Here is a 19,841-nt window from a genome sequence, read left to right as displayed (position 1 = left end):
TCTTGGGAGCAAGTCCTACATCGGGTTCCCCCACAGGGAGCCTGCTTCTCCCTGCCTTTCTCTGTGTGTCTCTCATGAATAAACAAAATCTAAAAAAAAAAAAAAAAAAAAGGAATAGGCAGGCATCCCAGCCCTTTTGAGGAAAGACACATTGAGAATAGAAAGAAAAAATGCATTTGCTCTCCTCACACCATGTTGCAAGCCACCTTAAGATATGTCTAGGCTCTAAGTTTAGAATCCTGGCCTCCTACAGTGTCTCCTGAGAAGTAGCGAGAGAGAAAACACAGAAGACGTTGGAAATTTCTGAATGTCCCATTCATTTTCCTCACCTGTTTTAGTCCAACTTTGGTCCTTGAGGAAGAGAGCTCAAGGCTAGCACAGTGCCTGCCCCTGCCAACAGGACACCAGGCAAGGGTGGACAGAGAACAAGTTCCCTCCTGCACATCCCACGGCCCCCACCTCCCCTGCAAGCACCCTAGTGCCTTAGGCTTCATGAGCATGGACGATGGAGGAGAAAATGTGGATGCAGCCACCACCATCCCTAGCCCGCCTCCCAAAGACACCCTGACCTCGGTCAGCTCTCCCCATCCCAGCAAGGCCCAATGAGGAGCCACACATGGGTGGTTGGTCAGCAGCGGTTATTGCACCATTGGCAAATAATGAAATGTATATACGTTAGCGACAACCACAGAGTCAGCAAGACAATCTACAAAAGTACCTGAACCAAGTCCATTACATTCTTCACAGGAGAGGAATCAACAACGGGAGAACACACACTCAGGAACACGTGTGCACACAAATACACCACAGAATGGAAAGCAATAAATTATGGGTCTTGTTCCTGCCTGGATCCTAAGAAAAGGCACAATTAAAGAGCAAAGCCTCCCCAGGCCACCTTCCCCCTTCTCCTCAGCCCGGCAGTGGTCAGCCCAGCCCTGGAGGCCTGAGCATGGCTTGCTCTCACCAGGAAGAGGAGAGCTTAAATATCTGGCTTCTTACCAGAGAAGAACTATATATGAGGGAAGTGCCCACACTGGCCCCGGTGGGAAGAAGGGCCTGCAGAAGTCGCCATGAGCCCAGGGAAGCGCCAGGGCATTCCCAGCAGGTGAAGACACTTGCTGAGTACCCCAGAGCATCCTCTCAGGGGCTCACGTGGGCAGGGGGAGCGCAGGCTTGTGGGCAAGCACTCCAAGGTTCCTCGGAGTTCCCCTGCCACACGGCTCCTCCCAGGACTCAGAGTCATCCTATGGAGTTCAAGGCCTGGAACTTCTCCCTCAAGTTTCTCACTCTGCCCTGCTGGCCTGGGTCCGCCGGGTCCCTGGGACCCTCTTCCTTTGGCCAATACTCCGGGCTCCTGGAAACTCCAGTCTCCTGGAAATCCAGGCCCCGTCTCATTGTGGCTGCTGGTGAGCTTGGTCCCTGCCCACTGCGCTCCTCCAGCCCCGCAGCGGGGCAGGGCAGGGGCCCCTTCTCCAGGACGATCACCCGCTGGTTGTTCTCCAGGGTGAGGTCTGCGGTGACATACAGGGCTTCGTCTTCCACCGGCCTGCTTTGGGGCAGCATCCCGGGCAGCTGGGGCTGGGCGGCCTCCGGGCCCGGCCGGCCCCTCCTGGCGCCCACACTGCAGCAGCGGCCCACCCTGCCCGCCGGAGGCGGCTCCACCATGTTCTCGGGCACCGAGCGGCTCCGGTTGACGGGCGGGCCGCGGGGCCGGCTGCCCTCAGCCTGGAAGGCCTCGTCGTGGGAGGCGTACTTGGAGCAGAGCTCTCGGACATCGGGCCAGCTGAAGGGCTCGGCGTCAAAGGGGCTGAGGGGGCTCCGAGAGGAGGGCCGGGGCGCCGCTGAGCTGGCCTTCGGGCTGGCAGCAGTGGGGCTGAAGGCGAAAAGCCGAGGCGAGCCGGGCCTGGGCGGGCTGTGCTCCTGGGCCGCCGTCTGCTCGTGGTTGAGGAGGGGCAGCACCGGCTTCCTCTTCCCTGTGAGGAGAGAGCGAGCGGACTGAATCCTGAGCAGGAGCGGGCAGGGCAAGTGAGGACGCTGCACGGCCTTGGGCTCACGTTCCAGGCACGGCTGCTCGCGGGGCTTTGGTTGGGAAGGGAGAAAGCACGTTCACCTTCCACAGCCCCTTTTGTTAAAGGGCAATGACGGGAGGTGCCCGGAAGGGCTCAGTTGGTTGAGCATCTGCCTTCGGCCCGGGTCATGATCCTGGGGTCCTGGGATAGAGCCCCGCATCAGGCTCCCTGCTCAGTGGAGAGACTGCTTCTCCCTCTGCCTCTACCCCTCCCCCTGCTTGTGCTCGCTCTCTCTCTGTCAGGTAATAAATATACTCTTTAGAAGGAGAGGGCAGGGATCCCTGGGTGGCTCAGCGGTTTAGTGCCTGCCTTCAGCCCAGGGCGTGATCCTGGAGTCCGGGGATCGAGTCTCACATTGGGCTCCCTGCATGGAGCCTGCTTCTCCCTCTGCCTGTGTCTCTGCTTCTCTCTCTCTCTGTGTCTCTCATGAATAAATAAACTCTTTAAAAAAAATTTTTTTAATAAAAAAATAAAAAAAAATAAAGAGAGAGAGCAATGGGAAGAATGAAGAAAAGGCAGTGAACAAGGAGGAGTCAAAGGAAAAGACGAGAGCCTCTGCTCTTCTGGTAGAGAGGGCCTATAGCCACATTCTTCCCAAGCCTCTGCTCTAGAGGAAGGGCTCAGGGGGGACAGGGATGGGGCTCAACCAAAGCCACACGCTTGGCCTTGGGCATCAGGCCAACCACCAGGGCTCATGCCACATGTGTGTGGAGACCGGCCCTCTCCTTGGTCATGGTTCTACATGGGTCTCTTTGCCCCAGGGGCCAACGTGTTCCTAAGAGGCTCTTCCACCCCAGATTTGCGGGAAGGGCCCACTCCCCATCCCCATCGTCATACCTGTGCCGCCCGAGGGTGCTCCAGCCTCCTCCTGAAGGCAGGGAACGGTAGGAGCCACCTTTCCCCACTGTAGGGGCGGCCTGGCCGTCACAGATTTGCTTTTGATCCGGAGGCTGTACTGGCGGGCCAGCTGGTAGACCTTATTCTTGACTCGCTCACTCACGTGGCCATCCATGACATGGGAGAGCTGTACGATGCGGGGGTGCAGCGGGGCCACCAGCTCCCCCTGGACCCCACTGCTCAGCTCCTTGACCAGCTCCTTCAGCTCCCGGGCCAGGTGGGCCGGGCTGGGCCGCTCCGTCGGGGAGGCACTCTCAGGGGAAGCAGTGGCCGACTCCTCAGTGATGGCCCCCAGCTCGTGCTCCTCCAGGATGAAGAGCGGCTCGTGTAGGTCGAAGCCATTGGCCTGGCCTTGGCCAGGCCCCTTCCTAGAGCTCTCCCCGGCAGACTCCATCCCCTCCCAGATCTTTACAATTTCTGAAGACGGCCGGAACTCAGCATCTGTGATAGGAGCTGGCTCCCCAGCACTCGCCTGGCTGGGTCCTGGGAGGTCAAACAGAGCCCATGAAGGCGGCCGGGAGCCCACTGGCCTCTTGTGCCCCAGCGGAGCCATGGGCTCCGGGTCTGGCCTGGGAAGGCTGTTGAATCTTGAAACAGAGTTTCTCACCAGCCCTTTAGGAATGTAGGAGAGGCTCTCCCGGCGTCGGATGCTAAAGCCCGCATCGTGGTGCTCTGCATTTTCATAGTAGCTCTTGATTTTATCCAACAATAGCCGGTCTCGGGTGGAGAGTGTCGATTCCTTCTTCTTGCAGGAAGACCTGTCGGGCTCTGCTAGACAGCCTGGGCTTGGGGGCTCTGTCCCGTTGACCGGAGGGCCACTTTCCATGGCCACGCCCACAGTGGCATCCACCTCTGGGGGCAGCTGCGAGCCAAGGGAATCCGTGGTGCTACCGTGCCAGGCTGGGCCCTTCTCGCTGCCCTCTAGGCTGAGCACACTGCTGCTCCGGCTTATCAGCCTCGGGCTCCCAAAGCCACTGGCCTTGCCGTCCTCTAGCGCCAGGCTGCTCCGCCGGGAGAAGCTGCTGACGAACCGCTCTGCAATGATGCTGGCCTGGTCCAGCACAGAGGGCGGCAGGAGGCTCTCGGTCTCCTGTGCAGCCCTCACATCCTCATCCTCCTCCTCACTGCTCAAAGCCTTAAGATCCTCGGTGCTCTCCACCACCACAAAGTCCCCCATGTCACCTGGGGGGGCCAGCCCCAGCAGGTCCTGGTGGGCATCAAGCTGTGTTTCCAGGACTTCTGGAGACTCTGTGTCTGAGGGCACCTCCTCGATGCTGGGACCTTCCATGGCAGCAAATACTTCCTGCTCCATCTCGGGGTCAGGAACTGGCTCAACCTGGGATAACAGAACTCCTGTGAGCCAAAGCCCTGCCTCATGAGACCCAAGGATGAGGAGACAGCATGACCTGCTCAAAGCCTAGTGGGAGGTCATGAAGTTTAGGACCAAAGGCAATCAGAATGTGCACAACTCAGAGTGGGGAAACAGGTCCTGAGGGAGAGGAATGTGGTGATGCCCCGCAGTCATCATGCAGCTAGGAAGATTCTAGGAACACAGATCGGGTACAGTGGTGGCACCTCTCAGTGACATCCTGCCTAGGAGCCCCAGGGACAAGGTGGGAGATACAACACAGGGTATGCCTGACGGAGAGGCAGCTTCCTACAGCCCTACAGGCCACACAGGCATTGTTCTGGTTTCAAACCCAACTTCCCCAAGCAGCCGGGACCTCCTGTTGTGGAGGAGGGTCCAGGAGGCAATAGGACCACATGCTAGAGTCCTGTCAGACTTGGTGAAGACAGGGATTTGGCTCCTACCAGCCAGCCTCTAGCCCTATGCACAACTCTGCACATGCCCAGCAGACAGGTAAGGAAGGAAGCAAATTAAAGAACCTCCCCCTGGCCAACTTGAAGGTCATCCAAACCATGAAACCAGCCAGTACAGGCAGCTTTCCAGAGGGACCTTTAGGAAGAAGAGCAAACAGGCAGCCCGGGTGGCTCAGCGGTTTAGCGCCGCCTTCAGCCCAGGGCCTGACCCTGGAGTCCTGGAATTGAGTCCCACATCAGGATCCCTGCATGGAGCCTGCTTCTCCCTCTGCCTCTCTCTCTCTGTGTGTCTCTCATGAATAAATAAAATCAATCTTAAAAAAAAAACTCACTAAAAAAAAAAAAAGAAAATACACACCAGACTGCAAAAACTCCATATAATGTATAAAATGTCATTAATAGCTCTTTCTATTGATTCCGTGCTACATAATAGCTGGTGTTAAATAATTTGTTAACGTGGTTGCTAGAAAATGTAAAGTTATCCGTGTAGCTTGCTTCCTATGATGGCTGGATAGCACCACTCCAGACTCCCACCCAATGTCACCGAGGTTCCTCAGGCCTGCGCTGGTGGTTGAGGCCCCCCCTGGAGTCTAGGCCTCATATGCTTTTTCTTGTAACTTTGGGAAAACAAAGGTTATAGGTTCTGCAAAACACACAGACCACATGAGGTGGCAGGAAGTGGAGTGTGGGCTTGAGTCACAGTCTCTGGTCTGACCTCAGCTCTGCCCCTCAGAAGCTGCCCAATGCCAGGCACGTCACTCACCTCCTCTGAACCTCTTTCTACCTGAGCTATTGCAGGGAATAGAAGAAAGGAATAAGACATTGGACCTATAGGAAGTGCCCAGCAGATGTCAGTACCCAGGCGGGTACAGGCGTAATTTCAATGTCTGGCAGGCTGGTGGGGACAGGGCCTTATGCCCTATACAATGAAGCCTGGCTGACGGGTCCTAAAATCTGGCCGCTTCTGCTAATATAGCCCTTGACAAAGAGACCGCATCTTGTCAAAAAGGAGCTTCTTTTTCTAATTCATAGAAAGGGGTTGCCTGTTCCCCCCACCATACACCTAGAGGCTAGACAGGCTTCCCAAAGGGCCGAGAATCTGGGAAGGGTGGAGGAGGATGGGGGCGGAATTCTTAGTCCCATGGGCCCAACGGGAGAGCCCCTGCCTGAAGGCCCCACCCGCTCTGGCCCCTTCTGCCCGCCGGCCACTCACCTCTGGCAGGGAAGAGGTGGACTCGAAGCTCATGCGCTTCTCAGCACTAGTCGGAGACCGGCCGCTGGACCTTCTGCGGCTCTTGGGGCCTTCTGACTCCTTGCGCCCCTTCTCCTACAGCAAGTGGAGGGGCCATGGTCAGCTCCTGAGATAACTGCGAGCTCATCCCTTCCACAGCCCAAAACAGGCAAACCTCCTGAGCCCCAGGGGGGCCGGGCTGTACTGAGAGCCAGCCTGAGACCTGATACTGAACTGCCAGGTCTGGGGATGCAGAAACCCCAGCCAGGTGTGCAGCCTCAGGACAGCCCATCCTGCTTGCCCCTTCCACCCCTGCTGGCTTCTCCCCTTTCCCCACCGCCCCCACCCTATTAGTCATGCTCACTGGGCAGTATACTAGCTCACGCCCCTTACTGGAACAGCACATGCCAAGGGCTCACCAGGGCGTGACAGCGGGCAAGGGGTTAGGTGCTGATGGCAGGAGTGAGGGAACAGGACAGAGGGGTGGGGGGGGCAGGGGAGAGAACTTCCAGATGGGCATGCACTCGCCAGGGAACATGCAAGGAGGAGGGGAGATCAAAGAGACACCTCACCATAGCGCCCCGGGAGAAAAGTAAAGCGTTGGCCCGATAGTGCCAGCAGTGGAGGGCGGCCAGCAGGGAGCTGGCAAAGTCGGCTACCTGCTCCGCCACTGCCAGGCTCTCCTCCTCCTCCTCCTCCTCCTCCGAGCCTGGGGGCTCCAGTCTGGCCCCCTTCTCGCTGCCTTCAGGCCCTGCCAAGTCCTCCAGAGACACCTGAAAGGCCTTCTCCTCCTCCTCCTCCACCACCACCTCCTCCTCCTCCTCCTCCTCCTCCTCTTCCTCCTCCTCCTCCTCCTCCTCCTCCTGTTCCTCCTGGGCAGCCCCTTCGGTCTCTGGCTGCACGCCCTGAGCACAAGGAGGCTGCCCAAAGTCCAGGAGAGCGCCGGCACTGCCTGCATGCTGTTCAGAGCATAAGACCCCCTCGTGACCAGCCTCTCTGCAAGCCCCCTCCTCCTGCCAGTGGCTGGGGGTAGGGAGGCTCTACACAGAGAAAGCCACACTGAAACACAACCCCTGATCTCCACCAGGGCCCAGGGAGGATGGGGTGGGGGCTCTCAAGGTGGGAAAGCTGGGACCTGGGAAGGCTGGGGCTGGAGCCTGGTCAGGAGCTCAAGACCCAGAGAGGCCTGCCTGCCCTAGACAGAGAAAATGGAGAAGATCCAGGCTAGGCCATCACCAGGGTACCATTCTAGGAAATGGGTACAGGAGGGTCCCCAGGGGAAGGACCATGGCTTATTCATCTCTGTGACTTTTGTGACAGAGCCTAGCACAGAGTAGGTACCTAACAGGTATTTGTCAAATGCATGAATGAATGCACAATGAGAGCCAAAGCCAGGCGTTGACCTGGCTGTCCCACCCCCTTGTCAAGCCAGTCCTCTCTACCCACTGGCCTTACCTTCATTCCTGCTGCTCTGGCTGCTATCACCATGGCCAGGTCCCAGCACACAGGCAAAGGGGGTTTGTGGGGAGAAGAGATCGGTAAGCAGGAGAAGGAGCCTCTTTACGGAGACCACGAGGCACCTGGGTAATAAGGCTTCACTGGGGCCCCTTATTCCCAGAACCCTTGCCCGGTCTCCTGGGCTTTCCAAGGAATGACCGATAGAGCAGAGGCTCTTGAGGCCACAGAGCAGCACAGGTTGGTGTGTGTCACTCACGGCAGCTGTTATCCGAGGACAGGGCAAGGGAGTGTGTGCGAGGGAGAGCTCAAGCCCCATCGCCAGACAGCCAAGGGGTGAGGCCCACCTCCAGAGAGGAAGAGAGGCAGAGTTCCCTCCAAACTGTCCTCAACACCCGGAAGGTTACCTCTGTCACCTCCCTGCCCCTACCCTAGAGCTGGCCAGGAATGGCAGGCCATGCTCACACTCACCTTTCTCACTGAGTTGCCTGAGCAGGTGTCTGGTTGGCTCTGAGAAAGAAAGTGAATGAACAGTCAGTGCAGGCCTGGAAACAGCTGTGTCTGGCCCTGGTTCCATGCTCACAGTGCCACTGCCACCACCAGCTCAAAGTCCACTCCAGCAAAAAAAAAAAAAGTCCACTCCAGCTTGGACCCCCTCAGTCTTAGGGCCTGAGGAAGGCTGCCCTCACACCTACCCCACAGGGAGGCAGGGCCTGGGTCACCTCCATCTAGCACCAGGGACCTCCAGGAACAGCTCTGCCCACAATCCCTGCATTGGTGCACCTCGCACCACACCTCCGGAGATCCTCAGCTCTACACCTCAAGCCCCTCCCTCCCTGCAATAAGCACATCAGCGCATTGGCTACACCCATGCCAAGCCCCCTTGCAGCACCCCAGCTGGGAAGCAGAGGTCGCACCCGACTTCCTACGGCCCTTAAGGCCTGACTCCGTGAAGCCTCGCTGCCTGCTGGGGAGTGTTGCCCGGAGGAACAGGGGCTGACCAGGCTCTGGGAACAAGATACAAAACACATCCATAAGGCTGATGGTGTCATCATCCTGGGGCCCAGCCTTTCTGGGAACAGACCTGAGATAGGCAGGTAGGGATAAGAGGACCATTGTCCACGGACTTCTCCACAGAGTCTTGACCTTCACCCACAATGTTCTTGCCCAACTGGTGGTAACTGGGAAGCCCACAATTAACTTGGAGGCAAGAAGAAAATCTCCTGAGGTCTCTTAGTTGTTCCCGAGCAGGGGAGCATACCAAAGGAGTTTCTCCTGAGATGCGTGTGCGCATATACATAATCTGCACATCATAAGTACGTTGTGAATCCAATTGTTTTTAAAATGAGAAATACAAAATGCCCTAGTCTTTCATCTTAAAACTATAATCAAGAGGGGCACCTGGGGGGCTCAGTCAGTTAAACATCTGCCTTCGGCTTGGGTCATGATCCCAGGGTTCTGGGATTGAGCCCTGCGTTGGGCTCCCTGCTCACCAGGGAGCCTACCTCTCTCTCTCCCCCTGCAGCTCCTCCTGCCTGTGCTCTCTCTCCCCCTCCAATAAATAAATAAAATCCTTAAAAAAAAAAAAAAAAAAAAAAAAAAACCTATAGTCAAGAATATTTAACAAGTGGCAGGTAGTGACAGCAGCACCTTACTTATCTAGAACATACCTCTCTGTGCGTCTCAGCTCCCTGGGAGGAGGCCCACAGGCAGCGTAGGTGACTCCAAGCCATCACTGTGGCACTTGCTTGCGGCCTCTATCTCCCTCTCAGCAACTTGCTGGCCCTTTATTTTTTTTACTTTTTTTTTTTTTTAAAGTAATCTTTACACCCAACGTGAAGCTTGAACTCATGACCCCAAGGTCAAGAGTCACAAGTTCAACCAAGTGAGCCAGCTAGGGTGCCTGCCTGTCTTTACCCACACTTCTCAGAAGTTCAATCAACCGATTTCAAACAACAGAAGCAGGGAGAAGAGCCGCTACAGGCAAGGACACTATGACAGAGGAGAACCAACCCTTCGGGGTAAGGGTGGACAGGACACCTCAGGTGGCAACCCACAGCTCCGAGCAGTTCACACGCCAAAGGGATGCTGTTACACTGACGTGAGAAAAGGAAAAGTCTAACGGCGGTCAGCATCCTCTTCCTTAAGAGTTAAGAGGCTCATGAGGACGAAGCAGGTTTTAAAAGAGGTTTGTTTCATAATGGTTAAAACTAAAGTACGAAAACAAGCAAACAGAACACCATTCTGTCAGGGTTCACAGGCTAACATCTCAGTCCTGTGGAAACTGAGCTCTGAAACGACTCACTGCCTGAGGGCTACAACAGCTACGGTTTGGAGGTTTGGACGCTGACATTATGACAGGCAGTGCTGCTGTCAGCACCATCGCTTCCATTGCCAGAAGCTTCCAATTCACAGCAATTGGCAGGTTAAAGGGGGAATGCTAAGAGGACAGGAAGAGTGTTACCGAAGAAAGGAAAACAGAGGGCCAGAAACTTATAAAGTAATACCCCCAATTTGGGGTTTTTAACATAGGGTGTCATAAAACTTTTGCAACCATCACAAATTTCCCTCGGGTTCAAGATCCACTGGGAGTAATACCAAACAAAACAAAATACGAAAGCTTTCCAGAGACCTCTTGGCTCCATCCTTCCAGAAGACCAAAGCCTACATGTCAATCACCACAGTTGTTCAGGGGAAAGGCTGTTGTCATAGCCAAAGCGCAGTGCACCATGGAGATCCGTGCCCGGATAATGCCCCCAGTCACTCCCGAATCTTCTCTCTAGGGGTCTCTGAGACACTTCTCACTCCCATTCTCTTCTCATCTATGTTTGGCAGATACCCAGTTGAAGCTAAATCTGTCCCTGGGCCTTGGACTAAAGAGCAGAGTACAAATGAACAGATGAACAGACAGAGAAACACCCTTATTACCCCCGGCGCTAAGAATAAAAGCAAGGTTTTCTCTTTTTCAACAGACGATTCATTCCAATATCCAAGTATACTGTAGCAAGCCCAGTCATGGAAGAAAACTTAGCAGAGGAGGGCAGCCCCAGTGGCGCAGCGGTTTAGCGCTGCCTGCAGCCCAGGGCATGATTCTGGAGACCCAGGATCGAGTCCCACATCGGGCTCCCTGCATGGGGCCTGCTTCTCCCTCTGCCTGTGTCTCTGCCTGCCTCTCTCTCTCTCTGAATGAATAAATAAATAAATCTTTAAAAAAAAAAAAGAAAGAAAAGAAAAGAAAAGAAAACCTAGCAGAGGAAAATGGAACTTTTTCCTGAGACCCAAAGTAAATATTTCCTGTCTGAATTTGGTGCCACTTGAGGTCTAACTCGTTTTCCCTAAGTCCTGCCTCTGCTCTGCTCTAGAACTGGGCTGGGCATCACCCATGATGTCTGAGCGTCACTCCTGGCTGAGTCCCAGGATTCTGAGTGGCAAAGGTGCGAGGTTTTGGTCACAGTAAAGCTAAGGAGCACCAAGCCCTAGTGACAAGCATTCTCAGGGCCCTGGAGAAGGTGGTCTGCCAAAAACCTGGTGGGCAAGAAGGGCCCGAAGGTGCCAAGCACTGGGAGGGCACCTGGTGACCCTCCCCCTGCCCCTTCCCAGCATGTCTGGAGAGGTGAGATCCGTCCCCAAATGCTGCTGCAGACAGTCTCCCTCCTCGGTCAAGAGCCCAATGAGGAAGGCTTTCTGCCCACACAGCCCTTCCCTTACCAGACTGCCGGCGCCCCTGGCGCACATGGGTGGACACCTCGTCCTGGGAGGACCAAGCTTTCTTCAGGCGCTCCGGGCTGCAGCGGTACCGACTGGGATCTGCACACAAGGTTGACAATCAGCCTGGGCCTGGACTCTGACCATACCTGACCACATCTCTGCTTCCTGCCCCAGCATCAGGGGCCAGAAGGCTCCAGAGGCTCCCTCCTCTTCCATCTTCCATCCAAAAATGTTAGGCACTGGGAATCCCACCTGCCAGCAGGACCAAGCCCCTGATCTTGCAATAGACCTCGAACCCCTGGCAGGTAGAGCATCCCCATTCTCCCTGCTCCTTGGAATATAAATATCAGCAGAGCTTCCCCAAGATGCAACATGACCTAGAGATGTGCCCAATTAGGGACAAAGCAGGCAGAAAGGGTACACTTACAGTAGGAGTCCATTTCCAAGATGGCTTCCTTGGCCTGGAAGGAAAGGAAATGCACCCAGTAACTACCTTTCTACGTACGTGGCTCCCTCAGCCCACCAACTTGCTCTTGCTGCACTGGGACACCCCACAGTCTGTGCCAAAGCCCATGGCATCTGCTGAACTGACGCCCGCTGTCAAGCGAAGCCAATGTCCAAAGGCACTGGTGGGACCCTGGAGCTGGCTGAAGAACACCCTTTCCTTGCGCCCCATCAAGGCATAGGTGGGGCACCTCAGGAACTCACCTTCTGGGGGATGGTGGTGTGGTGGTTCTCCAGGATAAGCCTCTTAATGTGGTGAGTCCAGCTCCGTTTCTCCTCCGCTGTTTTGGCCTGGAAGGACCCAAGGGAGAAGGAGCCAGGGTTATTATCACAAGGCTAAAGCCATCTGCTATGGGCCATGCTTCCGTCATGGGGGGCAGAGGCAAAAAGATGGCCTGTCCTGGGACCTCTGAGAGGTGACCACAATGATCCCTGCCTTCCAGGGGGAGACCGTGAGGCTGAGTACAGCTAAGCGAGCCGAAGGAGGTAAGTCCATCCCCAGCCCGAGCACCCGGACCCAACGCTCACCTGGATGTTGTACTGCTGCTTGCTGTGCTTGTAGTGGGTGACAGTGAAGCACAGAGAGTCTCTGGTGCTTTCAATCAGCATCAGGGAGGAGCACTAGGGCAGAAGAAGAGTGTAGTCAAGCATGGGAAGGGGCAGGGTGGGGGGTGGCTGACCTAGAGCCCAGTCCCTTGAGACCAACTAGGGAGGCAGGAAGAGTAACTCAGAAGGATGGAGCTGCAACCTCACCAACCTGGGGGCCCATGAAGAGGTCAAGAATTGGAGCTTGGGGCACCTGGCTGGCTCAGATGTTACAGCCTAAGACTCTTAATCTCAGGGTTTTAAGTTTGAGCCCCACATTGGGTGGAAAGATTACTTAAAAATAAAATCTTAAAAAGGGAGATGGGGAGAAGGGAATGGAGCCTGGCACACTGCAAGGCAGGGGAGAGGGCAAGGGGGCAAAGAGGCAGAGGACATGACAGCAGCCTGGTTACCGGGATGTGGCCCTTGTAGACAAAGTGATCGCCTCGCTTCTTGGTGATGAGTAGCGCTTTGTCAAATAGAAAGAAGGTCCTCTCGTTGCGTACACGGTGCACTCGGAACGTGCCCTCTAGGACGAGTTCTCCATAGATGGTCAGGTCTGGCCCTTTCCAGTTAATGAGCAGCGACTGAATCTCCTACAATAGAGAAGCCCCAACACCCAGAGTCAGGCTACTCGTGACCTTCTGGGGACTCCATGGAAGCCCAGAAACTCCTACAGACATAGCCACTGCCTGCATCCACCAGACACATACTGCCACAGAGAAGCCGCCCACAGGGAAACCAGCTCTCAGCTCACCCCAGCAGGGCAGCCACATGCCCTCTTCCAAGCACGGCCCCAGCCTGCCCACCATCCCTGCCTGTCCCTCCAACGACCAGCCCCGGAGCACCTGGAGCCGGACTGCATGCTCATGCCTCCTCTTCATGTCATTGATGTACCAGGCCACACAGGTCATGGTGTCAATAGCATCTTCCACCACCTCGAAGCCGTCCTCTTCTTCATCAAAATGTTTGGCAATTTCCTGTGTGGGAGACAGGCGCTTAGGCAGCCCAGACTCAGCCCTCCCCTGCCCCCAGCCCCCCACACCCCCAGGAAGACAGCTGGGTTACCTGGAGCAGCAGGTGGTACTTGAGGATGCGCTGGACAGGCTTTAGCAAGTAGGAGCCCAAGGGCAGAGAGTGCTGTAGTAGCTCCTGCCGGTCCCGAAAGAACTTGGCCTGTTGTTTGTCCCGCATGCACTCAGTCAGGGCGGCCACTGAGCTGGGAGGCAGGGAGAAGGAGCCGTCACCACCTGGGAAGGCCTAGATGGGGATGTGGGTGCTCCAGGCCCACAAAATAATTCTATCTCCCCTCTCCACCCCAATTACTCACTTAGGGTAGTTGTTGCAATACTGGGTGTAGATATCAAACTCTTGACTCTAAGAGGAGACCAAACAAAGATGGTGATTTCCGGGAGACTCCCATTTGACTATAAACCTGCCTATACCAAAGACATTGCCCTGACCCCCATAGCTCACTCTGCCCCTCTCTCCCTGAACACCTACAGATCCATCTTAGTACCCATCTGTCCGGGATATCCCATCCATCTAGCAGCCCCTGGCTCTATCCCAGAATGCCCTTCCCATTTAAGGCAGGGCACCTGGCACTTCCCCTGGACAGAAGCCTCCAGGACTCCCTCATCCTCTTAAGCTGGGCACGCCTGTGCCTCTGTGGCTCCAGCAAGGCGGGACAAGAGACAAGGACCCAGCAGCCCTACTTACCCTTTCCACGAAGCAGCTGGCCACAGCCACGGGGTCACTGTTGCAGCTGTCCAGGTCTCGGAGTAGCTGGCTGGGGGAGGGGAGAGTGGTCATCAGACCCCACCAGGCAGTGCACAGCCTCCACAGCTACCAACACGCCCCCTCCCCAGCCTCCTGGTACTCAGATACACAGCCTGCCCCCGTGTCATGCCAAAGAGTCGGGGCTTCCATCTTCAGAGTGAGTTCCACCCAGACCAGCAACCACAGAAAGTAATCAACACTGCCACAAAGAGGGGGAGCAAAGGACACCCACATGCTCAGCAAGCAAGAGAGAGAGGGGACACCAGTACCCACCTCGGGAGGGGAGACAGCTCCTCTGCAGGCAGAAGGAGTCAAACACACAAAGGCAGAGATTAAAGGGGGAAGATGAAGAGGATGGGGGGGACTCCCTAAGGAACCAAAAGCCTCCACTTCACAAGATTACAGGAAAGGGAGAGAAACAGGGTGAGTCCCAGTATACCCTTTGAACCTGATGGGGCCCTATGGGAAACCCTACAAACAGTGTTCCCTGGACCCCTCCTCCTGTGCACCTCTTTTCCCAACCCCACCACCACCCAGCCCAAGTCACCCTGTGTCTGCCCTCCCGGACTTCTGCAGCGTTCACAGCACAAAGTCCCTCTCGCCCGTGTTATAGGACCCACAGTAAGGATCCTCCTGTCCTAGTGATGCTGTCCCCTCAAACACTGCTCTTCCTAATCAGTGTCCCTTCCCTGAGGACTCTGGGGGACCAGGCAGCACATGCCAGCTCCTTGAGGAGCCCTTCTGCCCTCACCAGGCCTTGCTCAGCCTGCCGCATCACATTTTGCCTGGCCTGATCATTCTCTTAGTAGGTGAGATCACCTCCAGAGAGACCTGACTTCCCATGGGGTCAGTGGGAAGGTGACAAAGAAATTAAGAGAGGTGCAAGTAGGGGATGAAGATAGGAGAGACAAAGGGCCACAAAGGTACAGAGGGATGAGCATCACGGGCCAGAGTCGAGCGGTTCCCTGAGGCGGTTCTGGCCCAAGCTGGACCCAACATGCAGATGGCCTCAAATGATCTAGCACGTCCACCCTAGAGCACCTGGTGCCACATCCCCTCTCTCCTGCAGGGAGCTAACTACATCTGTACAGGGATGGGCCACCATTACCCACCCTCTGCAATCAGGCCCTGGGCCCACGTGTCACAGCCCAGGAGACTAGGGACATCCAGGGCTCCCCACCCAGGCCCTGAGATGGGTCTCACAGGCTGAACACGGTGTGTGTTAGGCCTGCTCCATACCTGTTCAGTGCATAGATGTTTTCTATGTTCCCAAAGAGGGCGCTGACTTGTTCTGGCTTCAGCAGCCCAGGCGTGTCGATGATCTTCAAGAGGTAGTCCTGTGTGGAGGGAGGCATCAGGACCCAGCCCCTCTTGGCCCCACTCCCTCCAGCCACATCTCTTCCTTTACTGCATTGACAGCTGCGATGGGACTTCACAGACCTCGCCTACTGTGTTGGGCTGGATAGCTGCCCCCTCAAAGTCAGTATCTGCTCAGAACCTCAGAAGGTGACCTGTTTTGGAAATAGGGTCTTTGCAGACGTAATCAGTCAAGGATCCCAGGACAATAGCATACTGGATCTAGGGTGGGCCCTAAGTCCCATGACTGGTGTCCTTATAAGAGGAAAGGACACAGAGTGACACAGAGAAGGCAGCCATGGAAGATGGAGGCCGGGGTCGGGATAGTACATGTACAGGCCAAGGACACCGAGAATTGCAGCAACCACCTCCCAGCAGAAGCTGGGAGAGACGCATGGAATGCATTCTCCCTCAGACCTTCCAGAAGGAGCCAATTCTACCAATATCTTGATTTCTGACTTCAGGCTTCCTAAATCAACACAAAAGAAATTTCTGCCTTTTAGCCACCAGCTCGTTGTAATTTGTTACAGCAGCCCCAGGAAACAAACAAGTCTGTCTCTGCGGCGAGCAGAGGGCTTCCTCGGTGGCAGCCATCCAGCCACCTCCCCGAGTGTCCTGCAGGGTGAAGCATTTCACACTGGCCCTGCAAGGGGGTGTGTCTTCATCTCCCAGAGAGGAACCTGAGGCTCAAGGACTCAGGCAGGCGCCTGAGATCTGCGGCCAGGAAACAACGGAGCAAGGATCTGGGCACTGACAGGCAACATCCAGGCCATTTCCTCACCGTGTTCAGCCTCTGCGGGCGCGGCAGTCCCCGGCCTCCCCACCAACCGTGCCTACTCCCCAAGGGTCTGCAGCCCCAGCGACTGCTCTGACCCAGAGTATGAGCGGTCTGGGGCTCCCCACCGCCCCTGGAAGCGGTGTTCTGTCAGGGAGGACGCTCCTTCCAGGGGTGGAGGGGAGTTTACGAGAGCAGGGCCACCCGGAGCCAGAGGCCAGCCCACGGCGGCCTCACCTCCACGATGCTGCGCAGGTCCTGCACGTACATCCGCTCCGTCTCCACGATCTCCCGCACCACGCGGCCCAGGTAGCTGAGCTTGAGCGCTGGGGCTGCAGGGGCCCGGCTGCTGAACGGGGACAGCGGCCCCCTCACGCTCAGCCAGCCGCTGGGGCCACTGTCGCCGTTGGCGGGGTGCCGGCCGCGCGGGGAGCCCGCCCCGTTCTCGGCCGAGGCCTCGGGGCCGCTGGGCTCCTCCATGGCACCGCGGCTGTCACGGGAGGAACCCGACGAGGATGTGGTCGACGTAAGGCTCACCGGCCGCTCCTGGCTGCCGTCCTGGCGGAGGGAGGCAGAGACGGGCATCCTGGCATCGCTGCCTGGCGAGGGCACTCCGGGGAGATTCTGCCCAGACAGACCAAGAATTAAATCTCAGAATCGTCACAGAAACAGAAAGTAAGAGGGAGGCTGCCGAGGGATGAGAGAATGAGGAGTCAGTATTTGATGGGCACAGAGTTTCCACTCTGCAAGATATAACAAGTCCTGGGGATGGTTGGTGGTGACAGATGAGCAACAACGTGAAGGTACGCAATGCCTCTGATCCATCATACACTTAGAAATGGTTAAAATGAGGGTGCCTGGGTGGCTCAGTTGGTGGTCTGCCTTCGGCTCAGATCATGATCCTGGAGTCCCTGCTCAGTGGGGAGTCAGCTTCTCTCTGTGCCCCTCACCCCACTCATGCTTGCTCTCTTGCTCTCTCAAATAAAATGTTTAAAAAATGTAAAAAAATTTTTAAAAAAGGTTAAAATGGAGATTTTACGCTTGTGTATTTCACCATAATTTTAAAAACAGTAACTCTGAATGTTGAGAAGATCCCTTCCTTCAGACTCCACAAGCACAAGGAAGCCCAACATCCCTTCCTAACTCCAACAGTGCCAGCTTTCCCAGGAGGAAAGGCTGATCACATCCAAGGGACAATAAAGTGCTCAGAAACCTGAGCCCCAAGAAAACAGAGAGAACATCTCCACCAGAGCAGCAGTCAAGTGTCTTCCAACGGAACCCCAAGCCCAGCCCTGCCACTCCAGCAAGGAACCCAGCCTCTCAGAACCTCCCCCAGGGCTGTGTCCTTGAGGATGCAGCGACCCCCTGCACGGACAGGTCTGAGTGTCATGCCTGGCACAGGGCAAGGGCTCCATAAACCATCAAAACAGTGATGATAATAGCAATTGCCAAAAAACCCTTCCCAAATGCCCACTTGTCGGGGCCTGTGCTGGGGTCACCAGCAAGCACAGGTGAGGATCTTGCTCTTACAATCTAAGACAACACACATGCCAAGAAGGTAAGATTACATCTCTGGGGGTACCAGCAGCGGAACCATGAACCATGAATGTGAAACTTTCTGGATACTGACAGGAGAGGCAGAGGAGATAGTACAACGGCTCCCCAACCCCCAGCACCTGGTACAGGCCCGGACTCACCTCAGCTCCCAGCACACAGGAAATGCCGCAGGGCTGAGCCACCCATGAGTCTCCCTACGCTACCTTTAGCACAGCTAGGTCAGGCAGCCCAGCAGACAGGAAACTACTCCCAGGTAAAGCAAACACAGCCTCAGGTGGACTTTATTCCCAGAGCAGGTGGTGCTGTTCACAGGTAGGCCCACCTGAAAAACCTGGGGCAATAACTGCCTCGGAGAGGCTACGGCCTCTGGGAAGGACAGGGACACTCCACCCCAACCCCAGAAGGCCACAGCTCACCAACAACCACTTTCCAAAATGTGCATCTCATTGCTGTTTGTACAGGAACAAAGTTCTAGAGTATCACTCTCACTTTCACTGACCCAGAGCCTTCCACCCCTAGTTTTAGGGCTCAGAAATCAGTAGAGCACAGGCTAGAACTCCAAGGAGGATCTAGTAGGTACCATCACTCTGGCAGCCTTGAGTTTCCCCCCTGCTTTTTTGTGCTTCTGCCCCAACCTGGAACATGTGCCTCTGGCTGTGCCAGCACCCCTGGACTCTGGCTTTTGCAAATGTTCTCTCTGCCTGGACATTATTTCTTACCTGTCTGCCCCAAGCCATATCATCCCCCAGCCGGTGTCACTTATACCCAATCCTCAATTTTCAGATTAAAATCTAGCCCCCTTCTAGAAACCTCCCCAGAAAACAAACCTGGATGCTCCCTTCCACATACTCTTACAGGACCCCAGGATTATCCCACCCACCCCCTGTGCGATTGTGACTAGTTGAAGATCTGCTTCCCTAAACTGTAAGGTGACCTAAGCTCAGGGGATTTGAGGGTGATCTGGCAAATGAATGATGGCGAATAAACTGGTGCCTCTACAGAGCTGATAGTCAAGAGCCCAGCAAGGACCCCCTCCAGCACAGCACTTGGCCACTGCAGGGCTCTGCTTGGGCAGAGGGAGGGGTGTCACCTCCTTGGTGATCTACAGGAGCCTCTTGCTTTGCAGATAAGGACACAGTGGCAGCGCTAAGGCCATTCCTGCCTTCTCCCTCCCTTCCAGGTGCAACAGAGGAGGATTAATTAACAAGCTCATCTTGGTGAAACTCTGAGCATCTCAGAGAGAGCCCCTTGGGAAATGCAGCACTGCCACTTTTTCCTCCTTCCTCAAAAGAGCCTTTAAAATTAACCAGCTAGGCCTTTCCACAGAACCAGTCCATGGGGTAATGCTGTGTCATTTGAGCACAAAGAAAGACAAAGATCCAAACTCCGCCCTAGTCCTTAACCCCCAGCCATAAGGGACTCGGGTGTCCTTCAAAGCCCACTGCACTCAGGCACAACCCTCCCACCCCCGCTGTCAGTCCCAGCTGGAACAATGGGGCAGAAACTTATGACCTAAGACCTTTCCCAGATCAGACCTGGGGTCAACCAGCCCCTGTGGGGATGCTAAATGGCAAAGGCCCAAGTCCCAGATGGATTTCACAGCTGGCCAGGTCAGTTTTAAAGTAGAAGATTAGCCACAGCTCCACTCCACCCCCACACACACTCCCTCAGGGGGGCCTTCCGAGGGTTACTCTTCGGGGACCCCTGGCCATATGAACCCAGAAATGAAAGCATCTTTTCTCCTCTGGTTGAACTGAACGCACCGGTCTCCCTGCAAAGCAAGTTCACGCTCTCAAGGTAGTAGCGCCCATGCCCCGCACCCCTCCTGAGGCTGAGATGAAGCATACCAGCCAACAGCTGAAGCGTTCTAAGTGCTGCAGACGCAGCAAGCCTCTTTGACCTAACACGGCTCTGAACACAGCACCATTATTACCCCGATTTTACAGACACAGAAACTTGAGGCCACAGAAATAGCATGTGGCAGAGCCTGGATGTGAACTTAGGCTCTAGTGTTGCCTCTCCCTTGCCCCTGCCCGCCCGCCGTCTCCCTAATGGATTTCACACAAGCCAGGCCCACAGGCAAGCGATTAGTCACACACCTGGA

The 19,841-nt window shown here is 55.7% G+C and overlaps 1 protein-coding gene across 11 annotated transcripts in view; it reads right to left on the bottom strand.

The window, feature by feature from the left end:
- Nucleotides 1-298: 298 nt before the first annotated feature.
- PLEKHG3 (pleckstrin homology and RhoGEF domain containing G3) overlaps nucleotides 299-19,841 on the bottom strand; it is a 42,037-nt gene continuing 22,494 nt past the window's right edge. Inside the window, exons 2-19 of one of the 11 annotated variants that reach the window (XM_038544938.1) lie at nucleotides 16,418-16,804; nucleotides 15,289-15,386; nucleotides 13,990-14,059; nucleotides 13,601-13,647; nucleotides 13,339-13,489; nucleotides 13,119-13,250; nucleotides 12,684-12,866; nucleotides 12,214-12,306; nucleotides 11,890-11,976; nucleotides 11,609-11,642; nucleotides 11,182-11,280; nucleotides 8,391-8,480; nucleotides 7,945-7,983; nucleotides 7,474-7,496; nucleotides 6,591-6,977; nucleotides 6,001-6,114; nucleotides 2,907-4,302; nucleotides 299-1,973 (exon numbers count right to left, since the gene is read on the bottom strand). In XM_038544938.1, coding sequence (XP_038400866.1) covers nucleotides 1,240-1,973; nucleotides 2,907-4,302; nucleotides 6,001-6,114; nucleotides 6,591-6,977; nucleotides 7,474-7,496; nucleotides 7,945-7,983; nucleotides 8,391-8,480; nucleotides 11,182-11,280; nucleotides 11,609-11,642; nucleotides 11,890-11,976; nucleotides 12,214-12,306; nucleotides 12,684-12,866; nucleotides 13,119-13,250; nucleotides 13,339-13,489; nucleotides 13,601-13,647; nucleotides 13,990-14,059; nucleotides 15,289-15,386; nucleotides 16,418-16,765 — 4,125 coding nt within the window. In that variant the 5' untranslated portion in view covers nucleotides 16,766-16,804 and the 3' untranslated portion in view covers nucleotides 299-1,239. Of the gene's footprint in view, nucleotides 1,974-2,906; nucleotides 4,303-6,000; nucleotides 6,115-6,590; nucleotides 6,978-7,473; nucleotides 7,497-7,944; nucleotides 7,984-8,390; nucleotides 8,481-11,181; nucleotides 11,281-11,608; nucleotides 11,643-11,889; nucleotides 11,977-12,213; nucleotides 12,307-12,683; nucleotides 12,867-13,118; nucleotides 13,251-13,338; nucleotides 13,490-13,600; nucleotides 13,648-13,989; nucleotides 14,060-15,288; nucleotides 15,387-16,417; nucleotides 16,805-19,841 lie in introns of those variants that run through there. The other 10 variants (XM_038544939.1, XM_038544937.1, XM_038544942.1 and 7 more) reach the window with 10 other exon arrangements.

The sequence above is a fragment of the Canis lupus genome, chromosome 8 (genome assembly GCF_011100685.1).
Source record: "Canis lupus familiaris isolate Mischka breed German Shepherd chromosome 8, alternate assembly UU_Cfam_GSD_1.0, whole genome shotgun sequence".
NCBI lineage: Eukaryota > Metazoa > Chordata > Mammalia > Carnivora > Canidae > Canis > Canis lupus.
Note: the sequence above shows the minus strand (reverse complement) of the source record. Positions and strands in the feature narration are given on the sequence as shown.